Source organism: Chiloscyllium punctatum, chromosome 18, assembly GCF_047496795.1.
Source record: "Chiloscyllium punctatum isolate Juve2018m chromosome 18, sChiPun1.3, whole genome shotgun sequence".
Taxonomy (NCBI): domain Eukaryota; kingdom Metazoa; phylum Chordata; class Chondrichthyes; order Orectolobiformes; family Hemiscylliidae; genus Chiloscyllium; species Chiloscyllium punctatum.
This window is the reverse complement of record NC_092756.1, coordinates 88,181,989-88,209,518: the sequence shown is the minus strand read 5'-3', so window position 1 is coordinate 88,209,518 and position 27,530 is coordinate 88,181,989. Positions and strand designations below refer to the sequence as shown.

The window sequence follows — 27,530 nt, the reverse complement described above, 5'->3', positions numbered from 1 at the left end:
TTCCTCCCCACCTGCGATATTTTTTTCAGCAATGAAAGAGTTTCCAGAGGAAAATGAAAGATGAATTCCTCTGACTGCTGTTTTTAATAGCCCAGTGTTTTTGTTTCCCTGGTTGTCTCCGAGCGATGGTGAAGAGATTATCCTGGAAGCTCTTGGAAAATCCTGGAGAATTGACATCCTGGGTCAGAACAGATTTATGATATGTTCTTATTCCCTCTTTGGTGAAGGGATAATCAGCCTGGGTTCCATGTCTTCATTGCTGTCCAATTTGCTGGAGGTGCAAAGATGGGGTGGCATGGTGGCTCAGTGGTTGGCACTGCTGCCTCACAGCACCAGGGACCCAGGTTCAATTCTGGCCTCGGGCAACTGTTGGTGTGGAGTTTGCACATTCTCCCGTGTTGGCGTGGGTTTCCTCTGGGTGCTCCGGTTTCCTCCCACAGTCCAAAAATGTGCAGGTTAGGTGAACTGGCCATGCTAAATTGCCCCTATTGTTAGGTGGATTAGTCAGGGGTAAATATAGGGGGGTGGGTTTCTCTTCGAAGGGTTGGTGTGGACTTGTTGGGCCAAAGGGCCTGTTTCCACATTGTAGGTAATCTAATCTAATCTAATGTGGCTGTCAGGGGTCGATGACAATGTCTATCATGCCATGAATTGTGTGGTCAAAATAACCAGCTAACACCTATTGGACAGACATGAATAGATTTGTGAATGTGGTGCTGGAAAAGCACAGCAGGTCAGGCAGCATCTGAGGAAAGGGAGAATCGACGTTTCAGGCATCAGCCCTTCATCAGGAATGAGGCTTGCGGGCCAGGCGGGGGGGGATGGTGGTAGGGGCTGTGGCTGAAAGATAAATGGGAGAGGGGTGGAGGTGCAGGGTAAGTTGCTGGGAATGCAATAGGTAGATGAAAGTTGGGGAGAAGGTGATAGGTCGGAGAGAAGGGTGGAGCGGATAGATAGGAAAGACGATGGACAGGTCAAGGGGCGTTGGATGCTTGGGAGTGGGATAAGATGAGAGGGAGGAAAATTGAGGAAACTGGTGAAATCCACATTAATCCTGTGTGGTTGCAGGGCCCCGAGGTCAAAAATGAGGCTTTCTTCCTTCAGGCGTCGGGTGGTCAGGGTTTAGCAATGGGGAAGGCCCAGGGCCTGCATATATTTGGTGGTGCAAGGGGGTGGTGGAGTTGAAATGTTCAGCCATGGGGCAGTGGGATTGGTTGGTGCGGGTATCCCAGATTAGATGTCTGGGCTGGGACACAGAAATGTGCGTGGTTAAAACATACCTTCTTGAAAAGAAAAGTGAGGCCTTTGAAGAGTGTTCTTGAGTTTCTAGTTGATCTGGTAGAGAAAATTCCACAGAGTGCCCACAATGTTGACTTATGTTCACTGAGAAATAAGAGGTCAAGTTACCACAGTGTTCTCCCGTAAGTTGCAAGGAGGGTTACTACTCACCTTCTGTTCGGCAGCTCTCCTGAGGGTGTTCTTTCTCTTTGCAAGTTTTGTTTGTTTCAATTTGCATATGATGTTCAGAAATCCTGGATAAGTTGGCAGGGGAGAAAGAAAATGCAAATACCAACTGGAATTTGAATATGAGTTTTGGTTTGCCCTGCATTGGTTTCCTCAGATTGTTTCTGCGCTACAGACAAAACAATGCAGCTCTTTCCAACAGGAAAGCAGCTCCTGTATGGATAATTGCAACAGGATGTTGTGAAGTTATGAGGAGAGGTTACAAAATGTAAACATGTTCTCCTTGGAGTAGAGCAAGTTAAGAGCTGAGCCGGATAAGACTTTTCCAGTCGATTTTCACAGAAGAGGGAGAGGAAGATTATTCCCTATGGGGTAAAGGGTAATAATTAGATATGGAGGATTTAACATCACTCTCAAAGGGTCTAGGGGGTAGATTAGGTATTTCAATAACAGGTTTAGAAGAGATGTGAGGAAAGACTTTTTCATCCAGAGGGTGATGAGAATCTGGAACTCATTTCCTGTGAGGATGGTCGAGGCAGAAACCCTTCGAGTATTTAAGAAGAATTTAGATGTCCACCTGTGATGCCAAGGCAGACAAGGGTCAAGTGCTGGAAAATGGGACGAGAATTGTTCGTTACATCTTTCTGATTGGTACAGACCTGATGGGCCAGAGAGCCTTTCTCTGTAACTGTTGACCCATTTTACACAAAGAGGAATGTTCTCTCCGAGAGAGTTATCTGCATTTGGAATGGTTGCTCTGGTAAGTGATGACAGTTGATCCCATAGATCATTGTAAAGGAGACCTGGAGTAAGGCAAAGGGCTAGGATGTAGGACTGATCAAAATGGCTCTTTCTTTGAACTAGATCAGGCACAATGGGGCAAATGGCCTTTCTCCATGCTGTATGACTCTTTATACAGAAGCACAGATAAAGATTACAGTCAGCTGAGGGTCAATTGGCTGGACAGTCGGCTTGCAAACATCACAGTATAGGTTCAATTCCTGCTGTGGCTGAGGTTACCATGAAGATCCTGTTTCTTGACCTTTCTCTCTCCCCTCAGTTGAGCTGCGGTAGCCTACCCAGCTACTCCTTGTAACTCACTACCCTGTGTACTTGAAGATTGAGGTTTGAGTGTATGAAGTTTGGGTTGGAGGCAGAGTATGTTGAATAATTTAATTCTGCTCTGTAGATTATCTGCTGAGGCTGAAGAGTGGTGAGGAAAATGGAGAAGAGGGTTGCTGTATTGACTCACTGATATAACTCCACAGAGGCCGGTATCCCATCACCAAGTCACCCTTAATTTCCACGTGGAGAGCCCTTGACACTGATCCAGTTCCCTCAGAGCCAGATCTCAGAGTGAGCACGATATCTGACACTCTTGTTCTTATCTGTCAGCCAGGGAACCCTAATTGGACCAGTTTAACAGCCCCAATCAGGGAGCTCATACTGTATGGCTGACCTCATTACAATCACTGCACTCACCTTGTTTTGAACCCAGTCTTCACTCAGTTATGATCCTCTGGTGGTTCCATTGATGAGGATCACAGCTCGCATGTCATCGTGAAGTAGGTGTCGGATGAGATTTGAGGACTGCCAAGAAGTTACACCATAAGCTTACAAAATTGACAGAGACTGAGAGAGCTTTTGCAATGTCTATAGAGGCCCTGTGCAGTCATTGCTGCTGTTCCTTTTCTTCAGTTGGCCATACAATGAGGATCATGCCTATGGTGAACGCAAAATACTGTGGGGATGATGGAAATCTGAAACAAATGCAGAGATTGCTGGAGAGAAGGGGAAGAAGAGTCGCATTGAATTCAAAACCTCAACTCTCTTTCTCTGTTCATGGATCTGCTGAGATCTCCATGTTCTCTGTTTGTTTTGTGTCTGTGATGCCTCACAATTGACAAAAATGGCAATGTGTCTCTGGAAGGAATTCTGCAGTCACTGGGAAATGAGAGGTGAGTCGAAAAATTAAAGTAAATGGAGAATATACTTTGGCTTGTCTGAGACAAAAAGTTTGTAAAACTTTACACCCATTCAGCTGGGAGATTCTGATGGCACTAGCCTTGGCTAGTTGAATAGTTGATTGGAGATTCTTGATTCTGTCACGAGCTGAAAGACATTTGGTCAGTTTCCATCAACAGTGGCTTTATGACTTGTCTCCAGCAAACCAGGGATTGACTTCAAATGGAATCTTACCGGGGCATGCATGATGTGCACTACGCCGAGAAGTCTGGGAGAAGTGGGTGAGAAATTGGGCGAGGTCTCTCTTGACATCAGGAGCAGCTCATCACACCTTCGACAGATTGTCGCTGTTGAGGCCAGATTCTCTGCAGGGGTGCTCCGAGTTTCCTAGTTACTGGGCTTATCACTTGTTGTAAATCTTAATAAGTGCAAATCTCTCCTCATGCACATGCAGCTTCCTCTCCGACTGCCAGCAGTGAGGAAACTAGATGGCAACAATTCCCAACGTGAAAGTCAAAGTGGGAATCTAGTGACTCCAGCTCGCCACTTGCTCCTCCGAGCTGTCATCTCAGGCACCCGGCTACAACGTCTCCATGCTCCATCCACACGTGAGCTGTGTCTATGGGCCCTGGCAACTGATGCCTGCCAATCTAATGGGTCAGGGAGTCTTTCTGATCTACAGGATGCTTCTGCAGTTTACAGCTGCCCTCTGGAGAATGCCAACAACTGGCAAATAAACTCTGAAACCAGCGAGGTCGCCCTGCACACAGGGTCAGGTGCCCAGCTCCTGGACTGAGCCAGGCTGCATCCCCTGTTTATTCACTCGCTGTCTGAATGCTCGCTCTCCTTGGGCCTACCTGACGCTCACGCCCATCCCTACCTGGTCTGTCTGTCCTTTGCCCTCCCACACAGAGCTACCAGGCTGACATTCTTTCCAAGAGAAAGTGAGGACTGCAGATACTGGAGATCAGACTCGAGAGTGTGGCACTGGAAAAGAACAGCTGGTCAGGCAGCAACCGAGGAGCAGGAGAGTCGATGTTTCGAGCATAAGCTCTTCATAGTGGCATTCCTTCTGTCTTGCCATACCATTTAGCACTGACACAAAGCCAGGAAGCTTGCCATTACTGTCAGCAAGTCTACATCCATCTCAAGGGAGCCAACCTTCAGGTTAAGGGGGCAATAAGTTAAGGGGCAGACTCCAATATCAGTTCAGAAGCATGGGCATGGTCAGTTGGCCATTGGAATGGTTGGAGCTGGGTGCCTTTCCTCACAGAGGCTGAGGAGCTGAAAGCCATCTGTCTTGGCTCTTTATACCCTGTTTTCCACTGGAACTAAATAAAGGGAGGGATTGAGTGAGATGGCAGTGGCTGGAAAAACTGGTAGTGCTGATGCAGGTGTTGGAAAGATGGTCAGTCATCCTGTGATGGTAAGTAGGCAGCAAAGGGGGCATGCAGGGTTAGTGTTTTGTGGGCGAGGGTTGGGTGGGTGAGAGCGAGTGAGGGAAAATGTTGGAGGCAATAGCGAGAGTGGTAGAATACAACTTTTGATGGGAGGTGGGTACAGTGGTTGAGAAGGACTGGGTGTGGGGGAGCAGACAACAAATAATGGCACTTATCCTGGTGGAGTCGAGAAGGTTATAGAGTCATAGAGATGTACAGCATGGAAACAGACCCTTCAGTCCAACCCATCCATGCCGACCAGATATCTAGTCCCATCTGCCAGCACCCGGCCCATATCCCTCCAAACCCTTCCTATTCATATACCCATCCAAATGCCTTTGAAATGTTGCAATTGTACCAACCTCCACCACTTACATACACGTACCACCCTCTGTGTGAAAAAGTTGCCCCTTAGGTCTCTTTTAAATCTTTCCCCTCTCACCCTAAACCTATGCCCTCTAGTTCTGGACTTCTCCACCCCAGGGAAAAGACTTTGTCTATTTATCCTATTCATGCCCCTCATGATTTTGTAAACCTCTATAAGGTCACCCCTCAGCCTCTGATGCTCCAGGGAAAACAGTCCCAGCCTGTACAGCCTCCCCCTATAGCTCAAATCCTCCAACCCTGGCAACATCCTTGTAAATTTTTTCTGAACCCTTTCAAGTTTCACAACATCTTTCTGGTAGGAAGGAGACCAGAATTTCATGCAATATTCCAACAGTGGCCTGACCAATGTCCTGTACGGCCACAACATGACCTCCCAACTCCTGTACTCAATTCTCTGACCACTAAACAAAAGCATACCAAACGCCTTTTTCACTATCCTATCTATCTGTGACTCCACTTTCAAGGAACTATGAACCTGCACTCTGAGGTCTCTTTGTTCAGCAACACCCCCTAGGACCTTACCATTAAGTGTATAAGTCGTGTTAAGGTTTGTTTTCCCAAAATGCAGCACCTAGCATTTATCTGAATTAAACTCCATCTGCCACTTCTCAGCCCATTTGGCCTGGCATTCCCGCAGTCGCCTGAGGCCACAATGATCTAGGTGGCAAAACCACGCTGACAAGGTCTGATGGCGTGGCATTCTCTGCTGGTCCTGGGATAAACTCGACACTACTCCATCCACCAGGATCTCCAGGACCCTATCCATAAAGTGATTCCCCCTCATCTGTCATGTCCCAATCATAGGATGTCATGCCTGAAGAGGGTCAAGGGGTGTCCAGTGAAAATTCTCAGCTGTGTCCCTCCCAAACACACTTTAGTCCATTGACTATTCCATGGGATTCAGTGTAAACCACATGAGGCTTTTAGCAAACAATTGAATTTATAGCCTCAGCCACCTTTTGACATCTATTTCTTTCTTTTCAAAAGACACAAGTTGTACGTAAAAGTTCAATTCCTTGCAACATTCCTTGCAGCATGATGATCCGTTGTCATGACAGCGATGAAAATCGCTATGATATTGTAAGCCATGTAAATATAGTCCAACGAGTTAGCAATTTTCCCATTTTTCTTTCCCCTTTCTCCTCATGTAGTGGTACCCTGAAGTGAAGCGGCACTGCCCCAATGCTCCCATCATCCTCGTGGGCACCAAGCTTGATTTACGCGATGACAAAGAAACCATCGAGAAACTGAAAGAGAGGAACCAAGTCCCTGTTACCCATGAGGAAGGTTTACAGATAGCAAAGGAGATCGGTAAGTGATGTTCTTGCTGGAGGAGAGCACGGTCCTTGTACACCAACTTGACCATTGGCAGTCTCCTAAGTGATAATAAGGCCATGGTGTGCTTTGTGGTTATCTACAAACAGAGTATTCCATTCTGGAAAGCTAGTTGGTGAAGGATGATACTGGAGTCAATCATTAGACTCTTAATTCCAGAATTTTACAATAAATATTGAATTCAAATTTCCCCATCTACCATTGCAGGATTCAAACCCAGATCCCTCGGGGATCCTGTGGTGCAATGATGGTGTCCCTACCTTTGAGGTAGGAGGCCTCAGTTCACATCACACCTGCGCCAGAGCTGTGTCACAATATCCCTGGATATTTTGATTAAAATCCCTGTCGTAGTATGTCTGAATAGGTTGATTAAAAATAACAAAACACAGGGCGTCATAGCATTGCCAGGGCTTGTTGTGGATTAATTGTGTTGTGATTATACCAATAGGCCATCGCTTTTGCCACCCTCCAGGTGAATTGGCCTAACTTGACCATCTGCCATCCATATCATGGACATGTAGGCCTCAGGCTCACGACTGTCCGTCTGTCCATTAAAGGAAAGACTTCCTGAAGTGCATGAGGAGAACCTGATAAAAAAATAAACAGAAGACAAGCACTGAAAAATGTTTCTTTCTTATTTTCAATTTGCACAGGAGCTGCAAAGTTTATTGAAAGCTCAGCCTACAAACAGAAGGGCCTAAAGACAATATTTGATGAGGCTATTCGAGCTGTGATCTTCCAACCTGTGCAGAAGAGAAGGATACCCTGCTGTATTCTGTAGAATAAATATCAAGAGTTTTTTTTTGGATGGGTCAAATCTCTGGCCTTTTCTGAGACATGGAGTGACCACAATAGAGTTTGGAATCGATTGGAATTTTCGTTGTCGACTTTTCTCCCTGCGTACAGCTGTGAAGGAGACTATGCGCTCTTCAATTAGTACCACAAACCCCCCCACCCCACCTTTCTCTGCCCCATTGTTCAGCAATATTCTCCCCTTGTCCAATCCCTTTTCAAAGTTACTGTTGAATCTGTCTCCGGTCTCTAGTCATTTTCACTAATGTTCCTGTCACACAAGATCACTGACAGTGCCATTGGCCACGCTGGGAGGGAACAAAGCGTTAAATTCTGTTGGGGAAAGGCACATTAAGCTTTCCTTTTCTCAATGGCACTGAGACTTGTGGTTCAAAGTTCAATGGTAAACAGGTAGGAAAAGGCTATGGTATAGAGAGCAGTTGGACAGTGCATTCAATCTCTCTGCCAATGACTCTACTAAACCTGATAGGTATAACATTTCTGTCGAACCCGCATAGTCAGTGACCCCACTGAAGCCGGCAAAAAATATTCGACAAACCTGTGTTGTGTGATCCTTCTCAAATTCCGAATTAATGTTTTACCTTGATTGCTAATGGTTGAGCATTTTATTCACTTACCTGCTGTTTCTCAAAATAAAGGTTACGGAGCAAAAAAAAATCAAATATTCAGTAATGCAGTCGTTCCATTGACTTGGAATGTGAATTCTGTTTTATGCCACAGTATTTCCATTTGGATACCTACATTGCTAGACTCATGTTATAGGACAATTTAGCAATTCATTAGTGCACTTTGACTGGCTGGGACTATGCTGTACTTTGAGTTATAACATTTGCTGGCAGAGCCAAACATCCGTTATGTTTGTGCATTGTCTCATTTGGCTAAAGGGAATGCAATGCTGCTGTGCTGGGCAGAGTGTATGTGAAATGCTCAGGGCTCCAGGCAACAATGGTCAATAGCTCATTTACAAAGCACTTTGTCACCCTCTAACAGTGAGAGGAAGGAACTGCAGGGTAGCGTGTATCATATCTGCACTGAGCCTGTCTTTCGACTGAGAAAGCTTCTTGCATAAGATGGTCAGGCCACATGAATTTTGTCTGTTGACCCAAATTTGTTTTTTCCTGGAATGCGAGCCTGCAGATAGAGTTTATCCCTTGAGGAGGTGCCACTCTGTGTCAAGTATGGCTGACCTGGAGATGAGTCCTCTCTTGGTAGCAACTGTAAGCCTTCTCATCACAAAGCCAGACTATGAGCTTGTGTTCAAGACAGGATGGTTGAGGGAAGGGCAAAGTTAAGAACTGTCTTCAAGATAACACTATTATTTATTATACATTTTATAATAGAAGTTTTTAAAATCATGAGGGACATGGATGGAGTGATTAGGCAAGGTCTTTTTTCCCAGAGTAGGGGAGTCCAAAAGTTGAGGGCAGAGGTTTAGGGTGAGGGGGAAAGATATAAAAGAGACCAAAGGGCCAACTTTTTCACCCAGAGGGTGGTGTGTGTATAGAATGAGCTGCCAGGGGAAGTGGTGGAAGCTGGTACAATTACAGCATTTCAAAGGCATCTGGATGGGTATATGAATAGGAAGGGTTTAGAGGGATATGAGCAAATACCGGGAAATGAGATAGATTAATTTAGGATATCTGATCGGCATCAATGGGTTGGACCGAAGGATCTGTTTCTGTACTGTACATCTCTATGACTCTGTGGCTCAATAATAGTGTTATGGCCAGACTCTGGGCAGTTCCAGTTGGCATATGCAGACTGGGTGAGGAGAGATGAACTGTCCCGTCTTCTTTACTCACCCCCTCAGTTGGTTGCCATAGAGTTCACTGAAAAGCAGACCCACTCTCTTGTGGATACCCTTTCCCCTGACAATGTAGATGATGGCAGAAAACCTCAAAGGGATATTGATAGACTCAGTGAATGGACAAAACTGTGGCAGATGGCATTCAATCTAAGCATGGATTAGGTTACCCATTTGAATCGAGCAAAGGTATATCAGGGGATTTTCAAGTTGGTTTGAAGTTCAATATAATGAATGTCCAAAAGTATTTTGGGGACTGAGATGTATAGATAGAATTGTAAGTCATGGAGTTGTGCAGCACAGAAACAGACCCTTCGGTCCCACTTGTCCATACCAAACAGGTATCCTAAATTAATCTAGTCCCATTTTCCAGCATTTGGCCCCTATCCCTCTAAACTCTTCCTATTCGTATACCATCCAGATGCCTTTTAAATGTTGTAATTGTACCAGCCTCCACCACTTCCTCTGGCAGCTCATTCCACCCACACGCCATTCTGTGTGAAAAATGTTGCCCTTTAGGTCCCTTTTAAATCTTTCCCCACTAACGTTAAACCTATGCCCCCTAGTTTTGGACTCCCCTACTCTGGGAAAAAGACCTTGGCTTTTCAACCTATCCAAGCCCTTATGATTTTATAAACCTCTATAAAATCACCCCTCAGCCTCTGGGGGAGAAAAGCCCTAGCCTGTTCAGCCTCTCCCTATATCAAACTCTCTTTAAAATGCTATGAACAGGTGCAGAAAATAATCTCGCAAGCTAATGAATGCTGTCCCTCATATGTAGAGAACTGGACTACTAGGGTGTAGAAGTTATGCTGCAGGTGTACAAATCCCTGGTTAGACTCTACTTGGAGCACCGTGAGCAGATCTGGGCACTACACCTAGGAAGGATATAGTGTCCTCAGAGGGAATATAATATACCCTTACAAACATGATATCTGGACTCCAGGGGTTGAAGTTATGAGGAGAATTTAAGCCTTTTATCTCCAGATTTTAAAAGGTTAAGGGGTGATCTGGTGGAAGTCCTCAAGATATAAATAGGAAAAGACAGGGTTGATAAAGAGAAACTATTTGGGAATTCAAGAATGAGGGGCCTAGAATGAGAATTAGGGCCAGACTGTTCAAGAGAGATATAGGGAAGCTGTACACACAAAGGGCAGGAGATGTTTGGAGCTCTCTTTCACAGACTGCAGTGGATGCTGGATCAGTTGTTTATTTTAAATCTGTGATAGATACGTTTTTTTATGCAAAGGTATTAAGGGATAGGGGCCAAAGGCAGGAACATCAAGCATGGTCTCATTGAATGGCTTTACAGGCTTGAGGGGCTGAATGGCCTTTTTCTGTTCCTGTGTTCCTGAACCAAATGAGCTTATATTTTCAACGGAGTCAGTTTAAGCAAGCTTTCAAAGAGTGAGTTTATTAATCACGAAACATAACAAGGAAAGTGTTTTGGTGGCATGGGACTTGAATTTTGCTGAAAAAGGCACATGTTGTTGAGGTTTGTTGTCCTGCAGTCATTAGGACAATTGACAAGAATACTAATGCAAAGGAGAGCATCGTATGTCAGTGTAGAATGCTGTTCCATTTTGCATTGGCATTCTTGTGGATTGTTCTGATGAGAACAAGATGAAAAATGTGCCTTTTTCCTGCAGTATACAGTAATGATGGTAGATGGAGGACTATATCCATGGCACAGTGTATCTGGGCCAGCAAAGGAATGAGGAAATGAAGGGAAACAAGACCATTTGGTTATGTTTTTATTCCGGGCCTGGTGAACAGTTGGCGAGCTTGGGAACTGTGACAGGGAGATCCGACGCAGCTTCGATTACAGACCACTTGTCAACTTTATGACACAAGGGGTTGGAGGTCAAGGAGAGGGAGGTGGCCAAAGGTGAGGGAACTGAGAGAAGGAAGACACTGTGACATTCAGTAAGTTCTCTCTTTCTTATCGCACATGAGGAAACCTATCAAAAAATTTAAAACATGCATCACTATAGATCTCTTCAGGGTCTGGCTGGAATAACTATCCTCATTGATTTTGACATGTTCACTGCCACAGGAAGCATTTGAAGACAAAACATTGAATGATTTCAAGAAAGAGTTAGATATAATTCTTAGGGTTAAGGGGATCAATGGTTATGGGGCAAAATGGGTATAGGGTACTGAGCCGGACAATCAGCCATGATCATACTGAACGGTGTGCAGGCTTAAGGGGCCGAATGGCCTACTCCTGCTCCTATTTTCTCTGCTTAGAAGGAAACTGTTGTTCCACGTCTGAGTGTCAGGTAAAACAGTAATGAGTCCCCAATAATTTAGTTGTATTAAACCACGTTTTGCGGGGTTTGGGATGGATTGGAGAGGGTTGATCCACTTGTTTCCCATTGTCCCACCCTTGCCCCTCTCCGCCTTCCAGAAACTGGGCAGGACAAAGTAAAATCAACCCCAGGGACAGGTAAGTACAAATTGTAGCTGATGGACTATGTCTCTGAGCATAGACGCTCAAGTCATGAGAACCCAATCATGGTGAGGGACACACGCTGAGGGAGGGGTCGGCTTTCGAATGAAATGTTAAACTAAGGCCCTGTCTACTTCTTCAGGTGGATGTAACGATTTCCATCGCCACTAATTTAACAAGAAATAGGAGAATTATCCTCGGTATACTGGCCTCACGCAGAGCATTTGTTGTGGAGTTGGTTAGCTCATTTGGCTGGATGACTGGCTTTTGATGCAGAGTGACTTGGATTCAATTCCTGTATCAACTGAGGTCACTGTGAAATGTCAGCTTCTTAACCTTTCACCTCACCTGAGATGCGGTAACCCTCAGGTTAAAACCAGCCATCTCTCTCTCTCTCTCTCTAATGAGATCTCTGGGACTGTGGTGATTTTACTGACCAAAAATGTACCCCTCAACTAGTGACACTGTAGACAGTTTATCCAATCATTATCACACTGTTTGTTTGTGAGAACGAGTACAATTGGCTGCTATGTCTCACCAATGACTAGCCTCTGTAAATACTTCGCCAGTTGGAAAAGGCTCTGCGCGTTTGTAAGTTGTGAAAGGTGCTGGTTTTAAAATGGAAAGTAAACAATGAGTTGTACCTTCTGGGAAGCAGAAACAAAAACAGAAATTACTGGAGAAACTTGGCAGATCTGGCAACATCTGTGAAGAAAAACCAGTGTTGAAATCTCAAGCCCAGTGAATCCTATTAGCAGTGCAAAAATATGGAGGTTAGGTGAATTGGCAACGCTAAATTGCCCGTAGTGTTAGGTGAAGGGTGGATGTTGGGGAATGGGTCTGGGTGGGTTACTCTTTGGAGGGTCGGTGTGGACTTGTTGGGCTGGAGGGCCTGTTTCCACACTGTCAGTAATCTAATCTAATCTAACCTGCTGAGTTTCTACAGCAATTTTTGATTGCAAATTGTTCTTGCTTTTATATCCATCTGTGGCCTTGCTTAAACCCCACCCTCTGCCAACGCAGTTCGGGCCTCTTGTCAAGTTATCTTTAAACAGTTTACTATTGGGAGCCATATCTTTAGCTGCCTGGGCCCTCAGCACAGAGTTTCCTTTTCAAGCCTCATGGTCTGTCTTCCACCTTCTCCTTCTTAGAGAAATTCCCAAAAACCTGCCTCTTTGACCAGGATTTTGGTGGTCTGTCCTAATATCTCCTCATCTGAGGTGACTCAGGAGAAACAAAACAGATTCAATAACCATGCTTTGGGATATTTCAGTTTACAACAGGTTCAACACAAATGCAAGAGTTTTCAATATCAAGCTCTTCCAAGAGGCCCTTCTGAATTATACTGTTGCCATGGGGATAGTCATGCAAGCTACTTCAAATCAGGTAGATGCACAGTACTTTGAACTGCAACAAAGCTTTTATTGTCGGAGTATGTGCCTTTGGCATTTTTATATCACATGAATTCCTTCTCCTCAGAGTTTTTTCAACCACTACATGGCATAGTCATTTCCCAACTTTGCTGATCAACTTTCCAAATATTGGCCCAGAGACGGTCTTTAATGAGATCATCCAATAACACAAACAAAGCGCCCTCATTGATTGGTGACCCTCTTGCCGGGGAATGGAGTTGGGTCTGAAACATAGACAAAAATTCAAGGCTTTTTTTTAAATGCTGTCAAGGAATGAGAGGGTAGTGATTGTAAAAGTGGAGGAAGTGAGGGCTGCAGATACTGGAGATCAGAGTCGAGAGTGTGGCGCTGGAAAAGCACAGCAGGTCAGGCAGCATCCGAGAAGCAGGAGAGTCAACGTTTCGGGCATGAGACCGTCATCAGGAAGGAATTATATTGTAATGAGGTCAGCCAGTTGGATGTCATTGAATATGAATTCCCTGATTGGGGCTGGTAATCTGGTCCAGTTAGAGAGCCCCGGCTCATAGAGCAGTGTCAGAACTATCTAAAGAGGCGGTACTAAAGTCAAGGACTATGCATGTGTGATTAAGGGTGACTTGTTGACAGTGTACAGGCCTCTGTGGATTTATTTCAGAGGGTGTTGCTGGCAAGGTCAACATTTGTTACCCACCACTAATTGCCCTTGAACTGAATGGCTTTTACACCACTTCAGGGGACATTTACGAGTCTGCCCCATCGCTGTGGGTCTGGAGTCACATGTAGGCCAGACCAGGTAAGGATGACAGATTTCCTTCCCTTGGGAAATCAGACAACCAGATGTGTTTTTCCTGACATTTGTTAATGGAATCATGGTCATCATTAAATTCCAGTTTTTCCATTGATTCAAATTCTACTGAATGGTGTGGTGGGATTTCAAGGCCCCAGAACATTCCCTGGGTATCTGGATGAACAGTCCAGCAGCAATACCACTAGGCCATCACCTTCCCAGCATTCCTGTTTCTATACCCCAGCAGGGCCTTCCTGCACTACACAGAGGATATACCAGAAGGGCATTTGCCTTGTCGGGAGACTCTAAAACTGGAGAATCATATTCTCAAAATACAGGGTTGGCTACTTAGGAGTGAGAAAGGGAAACATTTCTTCATGACACCGCAGAGATCCTACACCCCAGAGTTATAATATTGGGATGGAGATGTATAGGGAGAAATATAACAAGATTCATCCACATTACTTTGGGTCAAAAGTCACATGTCAGCTAGACCACATAAAGCACATCAGATTTCCTTCCCCAAGTGACAAATGAGCCAGATAGGCTTTTACTTTTTTAAAGAATTTTATTTTTTTATCAATAAGCTTTGACCCAGCCAGCTTAGCACCCTCCCATTTATTTTATTTTATTTCCCCCTCACTACCAGTGCACCCAAAGAGGGCTCAGCAACAGTGCTTATATTTAAATAGGATTTCTTTACAGCATTTGGTGATATTGTCTGTGTTGCCATCCCTGAGACCAGCTTTGTAAATTATTTTTAAACTAAGCTTAAGTACTTCCCACTGTTATGGTGAGATTTGAACACCTACCCCAAAACCATTGACCTGGTTGACTAGGTCAGTGATGTTCCCACTTTGCCAACATCTCCCCCAAAAGGCTTCCATTACCCGAAGGTGATGTACTGTTTATTTTGTGACTGTCTTGTGCATACATGTTCTACACAGAGAGGGGAACAGACAAGCATGTACACAGTGAGTGATTCATCACCTTTTGACCTGATGTGCATGCAGGAGAATATGAGTTTTCTGTGAGACATACCTGAATCATATTGGACAAGGGGTGTGTCCTTGACATTCTACCTGGTGTGTGTCGTGCAGCAGATGCCTGCACCTAAATTACAGTGTGACTCATTCTGGATTCCCTGCACATTTTCGGAAACGTAAGACTCTTTAAAGGTCAGGGTAAATTTGCCATTATCTAACTGAACCATAGGGCTGCTCTTTCATTGGAGAAAAACAGCTGGTGGCGGTTTAATCTGAGGGTCACCACCTCTCAGAGCAAGTTCTGTGGTTAAGAGGCCAGACCTTCATGGTGAAGTCAACCACTACATTGAAGCCACGCTGTTGGTATCACACATCTGCCATCCAAGCTGTTACAGGTTTTGAGCAAGTACAGAGGCAGAGAAAGCTGTGAGAGAATGAAAAAGAAGAATCTGTGCAGGATGACCAACTTATATGAACTAAAAGGGGTGGCATGACGGCTCAGTGGTTAGCACTACTGCCTCACAGTGACAGGGACTTGAGTTTGATTTCACCCTCAGGCAACTGTGTGGAGTTTGCATATTCTTCTTCTGTCTCTGTGGATTCACTCCGGTTTCCTCCCACAGTCCAAAGATGTGCAGGTTAGGTGGATTGGCCATGAATAATGTCCAGAAATGTGCAGGCTAGGTGGTTTAGCTGTGACTAGTGTCCAGAGATGTACAAGTGAGGTAGGTTAGCCATGGGAAATGTGGGGATATGGTAGGGGGGTGGGTCTGGATGGGATGCCCTTTGGATTGTCAGTGTGAACTCAATGGGCTGAATGGTCTGCATCCACAGTGTAGGGATTCTGGAAGGCATTAATTATTTGTTGACAGGATGCCAAAATTTGTTGTTCATCCCTAACTGTCCTTGAGAACATAGAATATAGAACATTACAGCACAGTACAGGCCCTTCGGCTCTCAATATTGCGCCGACCTATGAACCAATCTGAAGCCAGCTATCTTATACTATCCCATTTTCATCCATATGCTTATCCCATGATCGTTTACATTCTCTTAAAGTTGGCGAGTTTACTAATGTTGCAGGCAAGGCATTCCATGCCCTTACTACTCTCTGAGTAAAGAAACTACCTCTGACATCTGTCCTATATCTATCACTCCTCAATTTAAAGCTAAATCTCTTCATGCTAGCCATCACCATCCGAGGAAAAAGGCTCTCCCTGTCCACCCTATCTAACCCTCTGATTATCTTGTATGTCTCAATTAAGTCACCTCTCAACCTTCTTCTCTCTAATGAAAACAGTCTCAAGTCCCTCAGCCTCTCCTCATAAGACTTCCTCTCCAGTGGTGAGCTCCCTTTATGAACTGCAGTAGTCTGTGTGGTGTGGACAGACCCACAGTGCTGTTAGAGAGGGAGTTCCAGGATTTTGACCCAGAAATTAATACTGGTGACCATTAGAATGACTGTGAGAAGGAGTTGACGGGATCTGAGAGGGGGAGGTTTGATGGGAGTAGGGAAGAGTGCGCCCTGTTCCTCAACAGCAATGTGAGTACACCATATGGACAGCAGAGAGTCACAGAGGTTTACAGCATGGAAACAGGCCCTTTGGTTCCACTTGTCCATACTACCCAGTTTTCACAAATACTCTAGTCCCATTTGCCTGTGTTTGGTCCATATCCCTTCATACCTATCCCATTCAGGTACCTGTCCAAATGTTTCTTAAATGACAAAACTGTACTCACCTCCACCACTACCTCAGGCAGCCTGTTGCAGACACTCACCAAAGTGCGTGTGAAAAAAATTGCCCCTCTGGACCTTTTTGTATCTCTCCTGTCTCACCTTAAGCTCCTTATCGCAAACCTCTCAAGGACAAATAGGGAGAGACAACAAACAATAACATGGCCAGAAATGCCCATATCTCATGAATGAATTTGAAAACACTGTTTCTGTGCTCCAAAATAAAAGTTACATCATAATTTAGCAATGGAGAATAAATTGTCTCATTTTCATTTATTGTCAAGGTGGGGAGGAACTTGTATTTTTGATAACGGCTCATTATATACTCAACATGGCCCAGTCGACTTTATGAATGAGAAATTACTTTCAAAATGCAGTCGCGTTTGCATTATTGGCAGGTATAGAAGACTGTAGTGTATGTAACAAGGTCACACAAACAATAAATTCATGCATGGTTAGAATTTTCTAGAAAAAGCTCGAAAATTCATGCATGGCATTGCTTGAGGGATGAATATTGGCCAAGATTCTAAGATGAACTTCATGCTTGTCCACAAAGAATTTCCACATTCACCAGGGGTACATGGGGTGTTCAAATGCCAGTTTTAGCAGCACTTATGTGCAATTCAATTTAAGTACAGTGTCACTCACTGAGGTTGACTGTGATTATGAATGTGTAGTAGGCTATCAGTTTATTTCACCCTCATCAGAGATTTTTGTTTAATCATTGACAGGATGAGGGCGTCGCTGGCTAGTCCAGAACCTATTGCCCATCCAGAGGGTAGTTAAGAGTCAATCACATTACCTTGAGTCTGGAGTACCATGTAGGCCAGACCAGGTAAGGACGGCAGATTCCTTCCTTAAAGGACATCAGTGAACCCAATGGGTTTTTCCTGACAATTGACAATGAACAATTGCCATCATTAGATTTTTCATTCCAGAGTTTTATTGATATGAGTTGAATTAGCTTCATTGTCACATGTACTCATTTTTAAGTTGAAAAATGTGTTGCTGGAGAAGCACAGCAGGTCAGGCAGCATCCAAGGAGCAGGAGAATCGACGTTTCGCTTATGCCTGAAACATTGATTCTCCTGCTCTTTGGATGCTGCCTGACCTGCTGTGCTTCTCCAGCAACACATTTTCAGCTCTGATCTCCAGCATCTGCAGTCCTCACTTTCTCCTACCTCATTTATAAGTTGCCAAATACAGTTCCATCTTAGATACAGAGCACCGAGGTACAATCCTTAGTTACAGAATAAAGAAATGAAGGAAAAAGAACCATTACAGCCTTTCACAGTATTACCATAGGTCAGAGATACCAAGAAAACATTGCAGTCTCTCTCCAAAGGTTGTCCACCACAGACCAGCACAGGAGACCTCCACGTGGTCTGACCATTGGCTGCTGTCGCACTCTGCACTGGCCCACTAGACGCTGGTGTCCCCGCTTTGGACCACAGTGGGGTTGCTGGTTTGGCCCACAGATCACTGGTATTCACTTTGCCCCACTGGTCTCTTGTGTCACCTTTGGTCCTAGGTCCCTGGTGTCCCCCTTTGTCACATAGCTCTCCAGTGTCCACCTTTAGCCAACCAGTCACAAGTATCACCTTTGGCCCACAGGTTCCCCGTGTTCCCTTTGACCCACTGGTCACTGGTGTTCCATTTGGCACTCTGGACACCGGTGTTCCCTTTGGCCCACTGGTCATTGGTGTTCCCTTTGGCCCACTGGTCATAAGTGTTCCCTTTGGCCCACAGGTCACTGGTGTTCCCTTTGGCCCACTGGTCATCGGTGTTCCCTTTGGCCCACTGGTCATCAGTGTTCCTTTTGGCCCACAGGTCACCGGTGTTCCCTTTGGCCTACTGGTCATCAGTGTTCCCTTTGGCCCACAGGTCACCGGTGTTCCCTTTGGCCCACTGGTCTCCATTGTTTCCATTGGCCCACTGGTCACTGGAGTTCCCTCTGACCAACATGTCTCCAGTGTTCCCTTTGGACCACTGGTCTCCAGTGTTCCCTTTGACCCACTGGTCACCGGTGTTCCCTTTGACCCACTGGTCACCGGTATTCCCTTCAGCCCACTGGTCACCAATGTTCCCTTTGGCCCACTGGTCACCAAAGGTCCCATTGGCACACTGGTCACTGGTGTTCCCTTTGGCCCACTGGGCACTGGTGACCCCTTTGGCACACTGGTTGCTGATGTTCCCTTTGGCCCACTGGTCTCTGGTGTTCCCTTTGACCCACTGGTCACCGATGTTCCCTTTGGCCCACTGGTCACTGTTGTTCACTTTGGCCCACTGGTCCCCGGTGTTCCCTTTGGCCCATGGGTCACTGGTGTCCCCTTTGGGCCACTGGTCACTGGTGTTCCCTTTGACTCACTGGTCATTGGTGTTCCCTTTGATCCACTGGTCACTGGTGTTCCCTTTGACCCACTGGTCATCGGTGTTCCCTTTGACTCACATGTCACTGGTGTTCCCTTTGGCCCACTGGTCATCGGTGTTCCCTTTGGCCCACTGGTCAACGGTGTTCCCTTTGGCACTCTGGTCACCGATGTGCCCTTTGGCCCACTGGTCATCGGTGTTCCCTTTGACCAACTGGTCACCGGTGTTCCCTTTAGCCCACTAGTCACCGTTGTTCCCTTTGGCCCACTGGTCACCGGTGTTCCCTTTGGCCCACTGGACATTGGTGTTCAATTTGGCCCACTGGTCATCGGTGTTCCCTTTACCCCACTGGTCACTGGTGTTCCCTTTGGCCCACTGGTCACTGGTGTTTATTTTGGCCCACTGGTCACTGGTGTTCCCTTTGGCCCACTGGTCACCGGTGTTCCCTTTGGCCCACTGGACATTGGTGTTCCTTTTGGCCCACTGGTCATCGGTGTTCCCTTTAGCCCACTGGTCACTGGTGTTCCCTTTGGCCCACTGTTTACTGGTGTTCCCTTTGGCCCACTGGTCATCGGTGTTCCCTTTGGCCCACTGGTCATCGGTGTTCCCTTTGACCCACTGGTCACTGGTGTTCCCTTTGGCCCACTGGACATCGGTGTTCCCTTTAGCCCACTTGTCATCGGTGTTCCCTTTGACCCACTGGTCACCGGTGTTCCCTTTGGCCCACTGGACAACGGTATGCCCCTTGGCCCACTGGTCACTGGTGTTCCCTTTAACCCACTGTTTCCCAGTGTTCCCTTTGTCCCACTGGTGATTGGTGTTCCCTTTGACCCACAGGTCTCCAGTGTTCCCTTTGGCACACTGGTCCCCTGTGTTCTCTTTGGCCCACTGGTCCCCGGTGTTCCCTTTGGCCTTCTGGTCTTCAGTGTCCCCTTTGGCCCACTGGTCACCAGTGTTCCCTTTGGCCCACTGGTCATCGGTGTTCCCTTTGACCCACTGGTCACTGGTGTTCCCTTTGGCCCACTGGACATCGGTGTTCCCTTTAGCCCACTTGTCATCGGTGTTCCCTTTGACCCACTGGTCACCGGTGTTCCCTTTGGCCCACTGGACAACGGTATGCCCCTTGGCCCACTGGTCACTGGTGTTCCCTTTAACCCACTGTTTCCCAGTGTTCCCTTTGTCCCACTGGTGATTGGTGTTCCCTTTGACCCACAGGTCTCCAGTGTTCCCTTTGGCACACTGGTCCCCTGTGTTCTCTTTGGCCCACTGGTCCCCGGTGTTCCCTTTGGCCTTCTGGTCTTCAGTGTCCCCTTTGGCCCACTGGTCACCAGTGTTCCCTTTGGCCCACTGGTTCCCGGTGTTCCCTTTGTCCCTCTGGTCTTCGGTGTCCCCTTTGGCCCACTGGTCACCAGTGTTCCCTTTGGCCCACTGGTCACTGGTGTTCCCTTTGGCCCACTGGTCATCAGTGTTCCCTTTGGCCCACTGGTTCCCGGTGTTCCCTTTGTCCCTCTGGTCTTCGGTGTCCCCTTTGGCCCACTGGTCAGCGGTGTTCCCTTTCACCCACAGGTCTCCAGTGTTCCCTTTGGCCTACTGGTCCCCGGTGTCCCCTTTGGTCCTCTGGTCACCGGTGTTCCCTTTGGCCCACTGGACATCGGTGTTCCCTTTGGCCCACTGGTCACTGGTGTTCCCTTTGGCCCACTTGTCATCGGTGTTCCCTTTGGCCCACTTGTCATCGGTGTTCCCTTTGGCCCACTGGACATCGGTGTTCCCTTTAACTCACTGGTCATCGGTGTTCCCTTTGACCCACTGGTCACCGGTGTTCCCTTTGTCCCTCTGGTGATCCGTGTTCCCTTTGACGCACAGGTCTCCAGTGTTCCCTTTGGCCCACTGGTCACCGGTATTCCCGTTGGCACACTGGTCCCCGGTGATCCCTTTGTCCCACCGGTCACCGGTGTTCCCTTTAGCCCACTGGTCATCGGTGTTCCCTTTGGCCCACTGGTCACTCGTGTTCCCTTTGGCCCACTGGACATCGGTGTTCCCTTTGGCCCCTGGACACCGGTGTTTCCTTTGGCCCACTGATCACTGGTGTTCCCTTTGGCCCACTGGTCATCAGTGTTCCTTTTGGCCCATTGTTTTCCGATGTTACCTTTGGCCCACTAGTCTCTGGTGTGTCCTTTGGCCCACTGGTCATCAGTGTTCCTTTTGGCCCATTGGTTTCCGATGTTACCTTTGGCCCACTAGTCTCTGGTGTTCCCTTTGGCCCACTGGTCACCGGTGATCCCTTTGGCGCACTGGTCCCCGGAGTTCCTTTTGACCCACTGATCACTGATGTTCCCTTTGGCCCACGGGTCACCGGTGTCCGCTTTGGCCCACAGGTCACTGGTGTTCCCTTTGACCCACTGTTTCCCAGTTCCCCTTTGTCCCACTGGTCCCCGGTGTTTCCTTTGGCCCACTGGTCCCCCGTGTTCTCATTGGCCCACCGGTCACCGGTGTTCCCTTTGGCCTTCTGGTCACTGGTGTTCGCTTTTGCCCACTGGTCATCAGTGTTCCCTTTGGCCCACTGGTCCCCGGTGTTCCCTTTGGCCCTCTGGTCTTCGGTGTCCCCTTTGGCCTACTGGTCCCCGGTGTCCCCTGTGGCCCTCTGGTCAGTGGTGTTCCCTTTGACCCGCAGGTCTCCAGTGTTCCCTTTGGCCTACTGGTCCCCGGTGTCCCCTTTGGCCCTCTGGTCACCGGTGTTCCTTTTGGCCCACTGGTCACCGGTGTTCCTTTTTGCCCACTGGTCGCTGGTATTCCCTTTAGCCCACTGGTCACCGGTGTTCCCTTTGGCCCACTGGTCACCGGTGTTCCCTTTGGCCCACTTGACATCGGTGTTCCCTTTGGCCCACTGGTCATCGGTGTTCCCTTTAGCCCACTGGTGACTGGTATTCCCTTTGGCCCACTGGTCATCGGTGTTCCCTTTGGCCCACTGAACATCGGTGTTCCCTTTGACTCACTGGTCATCGGTGTTCCCTTTGACCCACTGGTCACCGGTGTTCCCTTTGTCCCTCTGGTGATCCGTGTTCCCTTTGACCCACGGGTCTCAAGTGTTCCCTTTGGCCCACTGGTCATCGGTGTTCCCTTTAGCCCACTGGTCACTGGTATTCCCTTTGGCCCACTGGTCATCGGTGTTCCCTTTGGCCCACTGGACATTGTTGTTCCCTTTGACTCACTGGTCATCGGTGTTCCCTTTGACCCACTGGTCACCGGTGTTCCCTTTGTCCCTCTGGTGATCCGTGTTCCCTTTGACCCACGTGGTCTCCAGTGTTCCCTTTGGCCCACTGGTCACCGGTATTCCCGTTGGCACACTGGTCCCCGGTGATCCCTTTGTCCCACCGGTCACTGGTGTTCCCTTTAGCCCACTGGTCATCGGTGTTCCCTTTGGCCCACTGGTCACTCGCGTTCCCTTTGGCCCACTGGACATCGGTGTTCCCTTTGACCCACTGGACACCGGTGTTCCCTTTGGCCCACTGATCACTGGTGTTCCCTTTGGCCCACTGGTCATCAGTGTTCCTTTTAGTCCATTGCTTTCCGATGTTACCTTTGGCCCACTAGTCTCTGGTGTTCCCTTTGGCCCACTGGTCCCCGGAGTTCCTTTTGACCCACTGGTCACTGATGTTCCCTTTGGCCCATGGGTCACCGGTGTCCGCTTTGGCCCAGGGGTCACTGGTGTTCCCTTTGACCCACTGTTTCCCAGTGTCCTCTTTGTCCCACTGGTGATTTGTGTTCCCTTTGACCCACAGGTCTCCAGCATTCCCTTTGGCACACTGGTCCCCAGTGTTTCCTTTGGCACACTGGTCCCCAGTGTTTCCTTTGGCCCACTGGTCCCCTGTGTTCTCGTTGGCCCACCGGTCACCGGTGTTCCCTTTGGCCTTCTGGTCACTGGTGTTCCCTTTTGCCCACTGGTCATCAGTGTTCCCTTTGGCCCACTGGTCCCCGGTGTTCCCTTTGGCCCTCTGGTCTTCGGAGTCCCCTTTGGCCCTCTGGTCAGCGGTGTTCCCTTTCACCCACAGGTCTCCAGTGTTCCCTTTGGCCTACTGGTCCCCTGTGTCCCCTTTGGCCCTCTGGTCACCGGTGTTCCTTTTGGCCCACTGGTCGCTGGTATTCCCTTTAGCCCACTGGTCCCCTGTGTTCTCTTTGGCCCACTGGTCCCCGGTGTTCCCTTTGGCCTTTTTGTCTTCAGTGTCCCCTTTGGCCCACTGGTCACAAGTGTTCCCTTTGGCCCACTGGTTCCCGGTGTTCCCTTTGTCCCTCTGGTCTTCGGTGTCCCCTTTGGCCCACTGGTCAGCGGTGTTCCCTTTCACCCACAGGTCTCCAGTGTTCCCTTTGGCCTACTGGTCCCCGGTGTTCCCTTTGTCCCTCTGGTCTTCGGTGTCCCCTTTGGCCCTCTGGTCAGCGGTGTTCCCTTTCACCCACAGGTCTCCAGTGTTCCCTTTGGCCTACTGGTCCCCTGTGTCCCCTTTGGCCCTCTGGTCACCGGTATTCCTTTTGGCCCACTGGTCGCTGGCATTCCCTTTAGCCCACTGGTCCCCTGTGTTCTCTTTGGCCCACTGGTCCCCGGTGTTCCCTTTGGCCTTCTGGTCTTCAGTGTCCCCTTTGGCCCACTGGTCACAAGTGTTCCCTTTGGCCCACTGGTTCCCGGTGTTCCCTTTGTCCCTCTGTTCTTCGGTGTTCCCTTTGGCCCACTGGTCACTGGTGTTCCCTTTGGCCCACTGGTCATCAGTGTTCCCTTTGGCCCACTGGTTCCCGGTGTTCCCTTTGTCCCTCTGGTCTTCGGTGTCCCCTTTGGCCCACTGGTCAGCGGTGTTCCCTTTCACCCACAGGTCTCCAGTGTTCCCTTTGGCCTACTGGTCCCCGGTGTCCCCTTTGGTCCACTGGACAACGGTATGCCCCTTGGCCCACTGGTCACTGGTGTTCCCTTTGACACACTGTTTCCCAGTGTCCCCTTTGTCCCACTGGTGATTGGTGTTCCCTTTGACCCACAGGTCTCCAGTGTTCCCTTTGGCACACTGGTCCCCTGTGTTCTCTTTGGCCCACTGGTCCCCGGTGTTCCCTTTGGCCTTCTGGTCTTCAGTGTCCCCTTTGGCCCACTGGTCACCAGTGTTCCCTTTGGCCCACTGGTCACTGGTGTTCCCTTTGGCCCACTGGTCATCAGTGTTCCCTTTGGCCCACTGGTTCCCGGTGTTCCCTTTGTCCCTCTGGTCTTCGGTGTCCCCTTTGGCCCACTGGTCAGCGGTGTTCCCTTTCACCCACAGGTCTCCAGTGTTCCCTTTGGCCTACTGGTCCCCGGTGTCCCCTTTGGTCCTCTGGTCACCGGTGTTCCTTTTGGCCCACTGGTCGCTGGTATTCCCTTTGGCCCACTGGTCACCGGTGTTCCCTTTAGCCCACTGGTCACCGGTGTTCCCTTTGGCCCACTGGACATCGGTGTTCCCTTTGGCCCACTGGTCGCTGGTATTCCCTTTGGCCCACTGGTCACCGGTGTTCCCTTTAGCCCACTGGTCACCGGTGTTCCCTTTGGCCCACTGGACATCGGTGTTCCCTTTGGCCCACTGGTCATCGGTGTTCCCTTTAGCCCACTGGACATCGGTGTTCCCTTTGACCCACTGGTCACCGGTGTTCCCTTTGTCCCACCGGTCACCGGTGTTCCCTTTATCCCACTGGTCATCGGTGTTCCCTTTGGCCCACTGGTCACTCATGTTCCCTTTGGCCCACTGGACATCGGTGTTCCCTTTGACCCACTGGTCACCGGTGTTCCCTTTGTCCCACCGGTCACCGGTGTTCCCTTTAGCCCACTGGTCATCGGTGTTCCCTTTGGCCCACTGGTCACTTGTGTTCCCTTTGGCCCACTGGACATCGGTGTTCCCTTTGGCCCCTGGACACCGGTGTTCCCTTTGGCCCACTGATCACTGGTGTTCCCTTTGGCTCACTGGTCATCAGTGTTCCTTTTGGCCCATTGTTTTCCGATGTTACCTTTGGCCCACTAGTCTCTGGTGTTCCCTTTGGCCCACTGGTCACCGGTGATCCCTTTGGCGCACTGGTCCCCGGAGTTCCTTTTGACCCACTGGTCACTGATGTTCCCTTTGGCACACGGGTCACCGGTGTCCGCTTTGGCCCACAGGTCACTGGTGTTCCCTTTGACCCACTGTTTCCCAGTGTCCCCTTTGTCCCACTGGTGATTTGTGTTCCCTTTGACCCACAGGTCTCCAGTATTCCCTTTGGCATACTGGTCCCCAGTGTTTCCTTTGGCCCACTGGTCCCCTGTGTTCTCGTTGGCCCACCGGTCACCGGTGTTCCCTTTGGCCTTCTGGTCACTGGTGTTCCCTTTTGCCCACTGGTCATCAGTGTTCCCTTTGGCCCACTGGTCCCCGGTGTTCCCTTTGGCCCTCTGGTCTTCGGAGTCCCCTTTGGCCCTCTGGTCAGCGGTGTTCCCTTTGACCCGCAGGTCTCCAGTGTTCCCTTTGGCCTACTGGTCCCCTGTGTCCCCTTTGGCCCTCTGGTCACCGGTGTTCCTTTTGGCCCACTGGTCACCGGTGTTCCTTTTGGCCCACTGGTCGCTGGTATTCCCTTTAGCGCACTGGTCACCGGTGTTCCCTTTGGCCCACTGGTCACCGGTGTTCCCTTTGGCCCACTGGTCATTGGTGCTCCCTTTGGCCCACTGGTCCCCAGTGTCCCCTTTGGCCCACTGGTCACCGGTGTTCCTTTTGGCCCACTGGTCGCTGGTATTCCCTTTAGCCCACTGGTCACCGGTGTTCCCTTTGGCCCACTAGTCACCGGTGTTCCCTTTGGCCCACTTGACATCGGTGTTCCCTTTGGCCCACTGGTCATCGGTGTTCCCTTTAGCCCACTGGTCACTGGTGTTCCCTTTGGCCCACTGGTCATCGGTGTTCCCTTTGGCCCACTGGACATCGGTGTTCCCTTTGACTCACTGGTCATCGGTGTTCCCTTTGACCCACTGGTCACCGGTGTTCCTTTTGGCCCACTGGTCACCGGTGTTCCTTTTGGCCCACTGGTCGCTGGTATTCCCTTTAGCGCACTGGTCACCGGTGTTCCCTTTGGCCCACTAGTCACCGGTGTTCCCTTTGGCCCACTTGACATCGGTGTTCCCTTTGGCCCACTGGTCATCGGTGTTCCCTTTAGCCCACTGGTCACTGGTGTTCCCTTTGGCCCACTGGTCATCGGTGTTCCCTTTGGCCCACTGGACATCGGTGTTCCCTTTGACTCACTGGTCATCGGTGTTCCCTTTGACCCACTGGTCACCGGTGTTCCCTTTGTCCCTCTGGTGATCCATGTTCCCTTTGACCCACGGGTCTCCAGTGTTCCCTTTGGCCCACTGGTCACCGGTATTCCCGTTGGCCCACTGGTCACTGGTGTTCCCTTTTGCCCACTGGTCATCAGTGTTCCCTTTGGCCCACTGGTCCCCGGTGTTCCCTTTGGCCCTCTGGTCTTCGGTGTCCCCTTTGGCCCATTGGTCAGCGGTGTTCCCTTTCACCCACAGGTCTCCAGTGTTCCCTTTGGCCTACTGGTCCCCGGTGTCCCCTTTGGCCCTCTGGTCACCGGTGTTCCTTTTAGCCCACTGGTCACCGGTGTTCCTTTTGGCCCACTGGTCGCTGGTGTTTATTTTGGCCCACTGGTCACTGGTGTTCCCTTTGGCCCACTGGTCACCGGTGTTCCCTTTGGCCCACTGGACATTGGTGTTCCATTTGGCCCACTAGTCATCGGTGTTCCCTTTAGCCCACTGGTCACTGGTGTTCCCTTTGGCCCACTGGTCACTGGTGTTTATTTTGGCCCACTGGTCACTGGTGTTCCCTTTGGCCCACTGGTCACTGGTGTTTATTTTGGCCCACTGGTCACTGGTGTTCCCTTTGGCCCACTGGTCACCGGTGTTCCCTTTGGCCCACTGGACATTGCTGTTTCTTTTGGCCCACTGGTCATCGGTGTTCCCTTTAGCCCACTGATTACTGGTGTTCCCTTTGGCCCACTGGTCATCGGTGTTCCCTTTGGCCCACTGGACATCGGTGTTCCCTTTGACTCACTGGTCATCGGTGTTCCCTTTGACCCACTGGTCACCGGTGTTCCCTTTGTCCCTCTGGTGATCCGTGTTCCCTTTGACCCACGGGTCTCCAGTGTTCCCTTTGGCCCACTGGTCACGGCTGTGCCCTTTGGCCCATGGGACATCGATGTTCCCTTTGACCCACTGGCGACTGGTATTCCCATTGGCACACTGGTCCCTGGTGATCCCTTTGTCCCACCGGTCACCGGTGTTCCCTTTAGCCCACTGGTCATCGGTGTTCCCTTTGGCCCACTGGTCACTGGTGTTCTCTTTGGCCCACTGGACATCGGTGTTCCCTTTGGCCCACTGGACATCGGTGTTCCTTTGGCCCACTGATCACTGGTGTTCCCTTTGACCCACTGGTCATCGTTGTTCCATTTGGCCCACTGGTCACTGGTGTTCCCTTTGGCCCACTGGTCATCTGTGTTCCCTTTGACCCATTGGTTTCCGCTGTTACCTTTGGCCCACTAGTCTCTGGTGTTCCCTTTGGCCCACTGGTCACCGGTGATCCCTTTG

At 49.2% G+C, this 27,530-nt stretch overlaps 1 protein-coding gene across 1 annotated transcript in view; it reads left to right on the top strand.

The window, feature by feature from the left end:
* Nucleotides 1-8,041, top strand: part of LOC140489038 (ras-related C3 botulinum toxin substrate 1-like) — a 28,826-nt gene extending 20,785 nt beyond the window's left edge. The window contains exons 5-6 of the mRNA XM_072588276.1: nt 6,407-6,566; nt 7,244-8,041. Of these exons, the coding sequence (XP_072444377.1) occupies nt 6,407-6,566; nt 7,244-7,371 (288 nt within the window). The 3' untranslated portion in view covers nt 7,372-8,041. The remainder of the gene's footprint in view (nt 1-6,406; nt 6,567-7,243) is intronic.
* The last annotated feature ends 19,489 nt before the right edge of the window (nt 8,042-27,530 follow it).